The following is a 9295-nucleotide window of genomic DNA, read 5'->3' on the forward strand; positions in this document are numbered from 1 at the left end:
AGAGAGATGTCCACTTTAACAAGGACATGATCAGATGATCCGATCGGAGCAGAAGAAGAGCAGCAGACATTTTCAGGGAAGTTAGTCATAACCAAGTCCAGAAGAGAAGATGTTCCGTTGACTGAGATCCGGGTCGGGAAATTGACAGATTGTGTCAGTCCCAGTGAGTCGCAGAAGTCCTTTGCTGAGGAGCCATGGCTGGTGAGAGAGGTACCCACACCCAGCCAACTGGCATGATGACAGTTGAAATCACCACATATGAGGAAGAGAGAGTTGGGATGAGTAGATAGAAGTTGGTCCATATCATCAGACAGCGAGATGTAGATGGAGTCATCACTGTTTGGTGGACGGTACAACACACATATGAACAAGAGGTGGGAGCGAAGGGGAAGCCGTAGCCAGAGGTATTCCTGGGGGTGAGGTGGAGAGAGTGCAGTGCAGGGCGAGTGAGGAAGAGAGTTTTTGATAAAGATAGCAACCCCGCCTCCAGGACGAGGCTCAGGTCTATCATACCGGAGGAGGGAGTAGCCCGGGAGAGATACTATGGAATCAGAGACATCATAAAGGAGGAAAGTTTCTGTTAAGCAGATCACGTCTGGTTTGACAGAAGCAACCTGTATGGAGAGATCAGTTAAGTTTGAACGAAGGCCCCGGATGTTTGAGGTCCATACCGTTAATGAAGAGGAAGGGGGAGCATCAGATACAGAACAGGGGGGAGGAGGGGTAGGGTAAGATGTGGAAGAGGTGGAAGAGGTAGGGAGAGCTGTTGAAGGTGTGTCAGAGATTTCAGAATAGCTCGGAGAAAGGGAAGGATGGGGTGGACAAAAGGTTTGATGGTGATTGGGTGAGCCACAATGAGGTGTTATTTGAGGAGGGGGAAGAGCGAGGCAGAAGGTTGGGGGAGATGGAGGTGAGAGTTTGAAGGGGGAAGAAGCGGGGAGGACGCTTTGAGGAGGGGGAGTGAGCGGGGGGAAATTGAGAAGCAATGAGGGTGGGGAGATTTGAAGGGGAGGGGTGAGGGGGGAGTTTGGGAGGGAAGGGACAAGGGGAGGGATTTGAAAGGGATGGGATATGGGGGAGATTTGGAGGGGAGGGGTGAGGCAGGAGTCTAGGAGGGGAGGGGCGAGGGGGCGTCTTGGCGGGGAGGGGTGAGGGAGTAGTTTAGGAGGGAGGGGGCAAGGGGGGAGATTTGAAAGGGATGGTTGATGGGGAAGATTTGGAGGGGAGGGGTGATGGGGAAGATTTGGAGGGGAGGGGTTATGGGGAAGATTTGGAGGGGAGGGGTGAGATTGGATTTTTGAAAGTGTACGATTTATGGGAAACGAACATTTATTGCAAAATGAGTTTCTTGTGACCTTCGAGTTAAAAATACGTTTAAGGACGCTGGATGGAGGATGGAGTGCAGGAGAGTTTAGGGAATGTAGAACAAAGGCACTATAGGAGATGGATATTTTTTTTGGGATGAATTGATTTGGTGAGCAAGTCGAAAGCAGCCTTTTAAAGAAGAAGAAGAAAAAGGTGTTATAAAATATGACGGAATACATAACTTGAGGGGAAAGTGTAAACATTGAAGGTTAATGAGTGAAAACTATCTGGGGAAATGGGGGAGAAACACGTGGTCGAAGAACGAACGAACGAATAAGAATGAATAAACGAATGAGAACAGAGAAGGAAATGTTTTTTTTTTTTTTGTTTTTTTTTTTAGTTGAGATTTACACAAGGAAGTAGGCTATGGGTGAAAAGCCTGGGAATACAGAGAACGAAAGTTATTGGATCACAAACGACGGACCACTGAGAGAAAAACAAAGCCTCAAGGTTGTACAGTGCACACTGTACAAGGCCTTGCTCGCGACACGGCAAACAGACGATCAATTTATGAAAGATAAACACCGAGAAACAACCAAAGTTGCACACAATAACTTCACACACCGAAAGATAAATACAGTTTCGACAAAATACAATTGTGAACAGACTTAACTTCGAAAAACGTAGAGACCGTGTGGAGCTTCGAAAATCCCTGCCGCCGTCTCCCCTACCCCTTTCACCTATTTTCTCACAATTCATGACGTATCCAATATATAAAACTCTTTCTAACAGATATTAATGTTCGGTACCTTCCAGGTGTCATAGAAAGCTCCAATTTGGCATGCCGACGGACAACGAAGCCGGTACACCGGGGACGAAGAAGAAGAAGAAGAAGAAGAAGAAGAAGAAAAAAGATAAATCACAAAACCGCCGGAAAGCGTCTGTCCATACATGAAAATGTAGGTAAAAAGAACCCGTAAAAGCATGAGTAAAACACAAACAAACAAAAAAAAACGAATCAATAAAATCTAGCATTTGAGAATTGTAATTTCTTTAACTGTAAAAAGTGAAATAAACAGATGACAACAATGTCCGTAAATGAAAAAAAAGAAAAAGAGTTTGAAAATGAAAATGTTAAAATAAAGAAATAAATAAAAAAATCCCCGTAAACGTGTCTGTAAAAAACAAAACAAAAACAAAAACCCAAATTGATATCTGTGATGCTTGCCCATAATCATACAGCTTATATTTATTATGTACCTATGCAGGAAGAAAGGTTTGTTTTCGCTTACAATGTGTAAGCATACCCCACATGTAAAGTATAAACACATAAGCAACCACCTGTTGCGGGAAAGCGGTGGGAGGCGGGCAGGAAAGGGATGGAGAGGGGAAGGAGAGGAGGAAGGGAGGAGGGGTTGGTTGGGAGGAGGCTGAAGTTGGGATGGTATGACGGAATGGAAAGGATGGAGAGTCCAGAGGGAGGGAGGAGGAGGAGGAGGAGGAGGAGGAGGAGGAGGAGGAGGAGGAGGAGGAGGTAGGGTGGGGGAAGTAAGGGTGTGATGAGGAAAAGGTTCATATGGGATGAGGGAGGGGAAGGGTGGGTTTTTGGAGGAAGAGGGGCTGGGGTGGGAGGAGGGAGTGGAAGGAGGGAGTGGAGATAAGGGGTGGGTGGGTGGAGGGAGTGGAAAGAGGGAGTGGGAGGAGGGAGTGAAGGGGGGAAGGACAGGAAAGAGGGAGGATAAGGGTTGAGGTGGGATAAGGAAGAGGAAGGTGGAGGAGGAAGGACCCTGTGTTGCGTGGCAACATCAGATACACCTTTGCTGTTTATTAATACAGTAATCATATTGAAAAATAATAAAAATGTTGGAGATACTTCAGACTCCGTTTCTTGGGCTGGTGTACTACCGTGTACCTCGTTATGAGACCTTTTGAAGCCCCTGAATGGGGATGAGGGAGGACAAGCCAACACCAAAAAAGGATTCACATTTCCTTGGCACAAAATTTCAGTTTGAAAAGAGGGAAGTAATTAACCCCAATAATGGGCCCTAATGAACCACAATAATGGGCCCTAATGAACCCCAATAATATGCCCTAATGAACCCCAATAATGGGTCCTAATGAACCCCAATAATGAGCCCGAATGAACCCCAATAATGAGCCCGAATGAACCCCAATAATGGGCCCCAATGAACCCCAATAATGGGCCCCAATGAACCCCAATAATGGGCCCCAATGAACCCGAATAATGTGCCCTAATGAACCCCAATAATGTGCCCTAATGAACCCCAATAATGTCCCAATAATGTGCCCTAATGAACCCCAATAATGGGCCCTAATGAACCCCAACAATGGGCCCTAATGAACCCCAAAAATGGGCCTTAATGAACCCCAAAAATGGGCCCTAATGAACCCCAAAAATGGGCCCTAATGAACCCCAACAATGGGCCCTAATGAACACCAATAATGGGCCCTAATGAACCCCAACAATGGGCCCTAATGAACCCCCAACAATGGTCCCATCAGTAGCCGAATGAGAGAATTTTATAGCTCTAATCAAACGCGACACATGGTAACTCGACATATGATTACCTTTAATAACTATAAACAACGTCACGATAATTATTACAACTCGTCATACGATTACCTTTAATAACTATAAACGTCACGATAATTATTACAACTCGTCATATGATCACCTTTAATAACTATAAACAACGTCACGATAATTATTACAACTCGTTAAATGATTACCTTTAATAACCATAAACAACGTCATGATAATTATTACAACTCGTTAAATGATTACCTTTAATAACTATAAACGTTATGATAATTATTACAACTCGTCATATGATCACCTTTAATAACTATAAACAACGTCACGATAATTATAACAACTCGTCATATGATTACCTTCAAAAACTATAAACAACGTCACGATAATTATTACAACTCGTTATATGATTACCTTTAATAACTATAAACAACGTCACGATAATTATTACAACTCGTTATATGATTACCTTCAAAAACTATAAACAACGTCACGATAATTATTACAACTCGTTATATGATTACCTTCAAAAACTATAAACAACGTCACGATAATTATTACAACTCGTTATATGATTACCTTCAAAAACTATAAACAACGTCACGATAATTATTACAACTCGTCATATGATTACCTTCAAAAACTATAAACAACGTCACGATAATTATTACAACTCGTTATATGATTACCTTCAAAAACTATAAACAACGTCACGATAATTATAACAACTCGTCATATGATTACCTTCAAAAACTATAAACAACGTCACGATAATTATAACAACTCGTCATATGATTACCTTCAAAAACTATAAACAACGTCACGATAATTATAACAACTCGTCATATGATTACCTTCAAAAACTATAAACAACGTCACGATAATTATTACAACTCGTCATATGATTACCTTCAAAAACTATAAACAACGTCACGATAATTATTACAACTCGTCATATGATTACCTTTAATAACTATAAACAACGTCACGATAATTATTACAACTCGTCATATGATTACCTTTAATAACTATAAACAACGTCACGATAATTATTACAACTCGTTAAATGATTACCTTTAATAACTATAAACAATGTCACGATAATTATTACAACTCGTTAAATGATTACCTTTAATAACTATAAACGTTATGATAATTATAACAACTCGTCATATGATCACCTTTAATAACTATAAACAACGTCACGATAATTATTACAACTCGTCATACGATTACCTTTAATAACTATAAACAATGTCATGATAATTATTACAACTCGTCATATGATCACCTTTAATAACTATAAACAACGTCACGATAATTATTACAACTCGTCATATGATCACCTTTAATAACTATAAACAACGTCACGATAATTATTACAACTCGTCATATGATTACCTTTAATAACTATAAACAATGTCACGATAATTATTACAACTCGTTAAATGATTACCTTTAATAACTATAAACAATGTCACGATAATTATTACAACTCGTTAAATGATTACCTTTAATAACTATAAACGTTATGATAATTATAACAACTCGTCATATGATCACCTTTAATAACTATAAACAACGTCACGATAATTATAACAACTCGTCATATGATTACCTTTAATAACTATAAACAACGTCACGATAATTATTACAACTCGTCATATGATTACCTTTAATAACTATAAACAACGTCACGATAATTATTACAACTCGTCATATGATTACCTTTAATAACTATAAACAACGTCACGATAATTATTACAACTCGTCATATGATTACCTTTAAAAACTATAAACAATGTCACGATAATTATTACAACTCGTTAAATGATTACCTTTAATAACTATAAACGTTATGATAATTATAACAACTCGTCATATGATCACCTTTAATAACTATAAACAACGTCACGATAATTATAACAACTCGTCATATGATTACCTTCAAAAACTATAAACAACGTCACGATAATTATTACAACTCGTCATATGATTACCTTTAATAACTATAAACAACGTCACGATAATTATTACAACTCGTCATATGATTACCTTTAATAACTATAAACAATGTCACGATAATTATTACAACTCCTTAAATGATTACCTTTAATAACTATAAACAACGTCACGATAATTATTACAACTCGTCATATGATTACCTTTAATAACTATAAACAACGTCACGATAATTATAACAACTCGTCATATGATCACCTTTAATAACTATAAACAACGTCACGATAATTATTACAACTCGTCATATGATTACCTTTAATAACTATAAACGTCACGATAATTATAACAACTCGTCATATGATTACCTTTAATAACTATAAACAACGTCACGATAATTATTACAACTCGTCATATGATTACCTTTAAAAACTATAAACAATGTCACGATAATTTATTACAACTCGTTAAATGATTACCTTTAATAACTATAAACGTTATGATAATTATAACAACTCGTCATATGATCACCTTTAATAACTATAAACAACGTCACGATAATTATTACAACTCGTCATATGATTACCTTCAAAAACTATAAACAACGTCACGATAATTATTACAACTCGTCATATGATTACCTTTAATAACTATAAACAACGTCACGATAATTATTACAACTCGTCATATGATTACCTTTAAAAACTATAAACAATGTCACGATAATTATTACAACTCGTTAAATGATTACCTTTAATAACTATAAACAATGTCACGATAATTATTACAACTCGTCATATGATTACCTTTAATAACTATAAACAATGTCACGATAATTATTACAACTCGTCATATGATTACCTTTAAAAACTATAAACAATGTCACGATAATTATTACAACTCGTTAAATGATTACCTTTAAAAACTGTAAACGTCACGATAATTATTACAACTCGTTAAATGATTACCTTTAATAACCATAAACAACGTCACGATAATTATTACAATTCGTCATATGATTACCTTCAATAACTATAAACAATGTCACGATAATTATTACAACTCGTCATATGATGACCTTTAATCACTATCAACAACGTCACGATAATTATTACAACTCGTCATACGATTACCTTTAATAACTATAAACAACGTCACGATAATTATTACAACACGTCATACGATTACCTTTAATAACTATAAACAATGTCACGATAATTATTACAACTCGTTAAATGATTACCTTTACTATTCACGTCATGCTAGTTATTACAACTCGTTAAATGATTACCTTTACTATTCATGTCACGCTAGTTATTACAACTCGTTAAATGATTACCTTTACTATTCACGTCACGCTAGTTATTACAACTCGTTAAATGATTACCTTTACTATTCATGTCACGCTGGTTATTACAACTCGTTAAATGATTACCTTTACTATTCACGTCGCGCTAGTTATTACAACTCGTTAAATGATTACCTTTACTATTCACGTCATGCTAGTTATTACAACTCGTTAAATGATTACCTTTACTATTCATGTCACGCTAGTTATTACAACTCGTTAAATGATTACCTTTACTATTCACGTCACGCTAGTTATTACAACTCGTTAAATGATTACCTTTACTATTCACGTCACACTAGTTATTACAACTCGTTAAATGATTACCTTTACTATTCACGTCACGCGAGTTATTACAACTCGTTAAATGATTACCTTTACTATTCACGTCACGCTAGTTATTACAACTCGTTAAATGATTACCTTTACTATTCACGTCACACTAGTTATTACAACTCGTTAAATGATTACCATTACTATTCACGTCACGCTAGTTATTACAACTCGCTAAATGATTACCTTTACTATTCACGTCACGCTAGTTATTACAACTCGTTAAATGAATACCTTTACTATTCACGTCACGCTAGTTATTACAAATCGTTATATGATTACCTTTAATAACTATCGACAACGTCACGATAATTATTACAACTCGTCATACGATTACCTTTAATAACTATAAACAATGTCATGATAATTATTACAACTCGTTAAATGATTACCTTTACTATTCACGTCACGCTAGTTATTACAACTCGTTAAATGATTACCTTTACTATTCACGTCATGCTAGTTATTACAACTCGTTATATGATTACCTTTACTATTCACGTCACGCTAGTTATTACAACTCGTTAAATGATTACCTTTACTATTCACGTCACGCTAGTTATTACAACTCGTTATACGATTACCTTTACTATTCATGTCACGCTAGTTATTACAACTCGTTAAATGATTACCTTTACCTTTCACGTCACGATAATTATTACAACTCGTTAAATGATTACCTTTACTATTCACGTCACGCTAGTTATTACAACTCGTTAAATGATTGCCTTTACTATTCACGGCACGCTAGTTATTACAACTCGTTATATGATTACCTTTACTATTCACGTCACGCTAGTTATTACAACTCGTTAAATGATTGCCTTTACTATTCACGGCACGCTAGTTATTACAACTCGTTATATGATTACCTTTACTATTCATGTCACGCTAGTTATTACAACTCGTTAAATGATTACCTTTACTATTCACGTCACGCTAGTTATTACAACTCGTTATATGATTACCTTTACTATTCATGTCACGCTAGTTATTACAACTCGTTAAATGATTACCTTTACTATTCATGTCACGCTAGTTATTACAACTCGTTAAATGATTGCCTTTACTATTCACGTCGCGCTAGTTATTACAACTCGTTATATGATTACCTTTACTATTCATGTCACGCTAGTTATTACAACTCGTTATATGATTACCTTTACTATTCATGTCACGCTAGTTATTACAACTCGTTAAATGATTGCCTTTACTATTCACGTCGCGCTAGTTATTACAACTCGTTATATGATTACCTTTACTATTCGTCACGCTAGTTATTACAACTCGTTATATGATTACCTTTACTATTCACGTCACGCTAGTTATTACAACTCGTTAAATGATTGCCTTTACTATTCACGTCGCGCTAGTTATTACAACTCGTTATATGATTACCTTTACTATTCGTCACGCTAGTTATTACAACTCGTTATATGATTACCTTTACTATTCACGTCACGCTAGTTATTACAACTCGTTATATGATTACCTTTACTATTCGTCACGCTAGTTATTACAACTCGTTATATGATTACCTTTACTATTCACGTCACGCTAGTTATTACAACTCGTTAAATGATTACCTTTACTATTCACGTCACGCTAGTTATTACAACTCGTTAAATGATTACCTTTACTATTCACGTCACGCTAGTTATTACAACTCGTTAAATGATTACCTTTACCTTTCACGTCACGCTAGTTATTACAACTCGCCGAAGCCCATTCCCAAACGTACTTCACCACGTTCCATTTGAACTCCCGCGCGGCGCGCAGTCACGTCACCTGACACC

At 36.7% G+C, this 9295-nt stretch overlaps 1 protein-coding gene across 6 annotated transcripts in view; it reads right to left on the bottom strand.

Moving 5' to 3' along the window:
- The window catches only part of LOC137427262 (DNA endonuclease RBBP8), a 54755-nt gene extending 45460 nt beyond the window's left edge, over window positions 1-9295 (bottom strand). For 4 of the 6 annotated variants that reach the window (XM_078778490.1, XM_078778489.1, XM_078778488.1 and 1 more), the window contains exon 1: window positions 9241-9280. In XM_078778490.1, coding sequence (XP_078634616.1) covers window position 9241 — 1 coding nt within the window. In that variant the 5' untranslated portion in view covers window positions 9242-9280. Of the gene's footprint in view, window positions 1-9187 lie in introns of all 6 variants that reach the window. The other 2 variants (XM_078778491.1, XM_078778492.1) reach the window with 2 other exon arrangements.

Source organism: Myxine glutinosa, chromosome 5 (assembly GCF_964187855.1).
Source record: "Myxine glutinosa chromosome 5, kmMyxGlut1.1, whole genome shotgun sequence".
In the NCBI taxonomy this organism is placed as follows: domain Eukaryota; kingdom Metazoa; phylum Chordata; class Myxini; order Myxiniformes; family Myxinidae; genus Myxine; species Myxine glutinosa.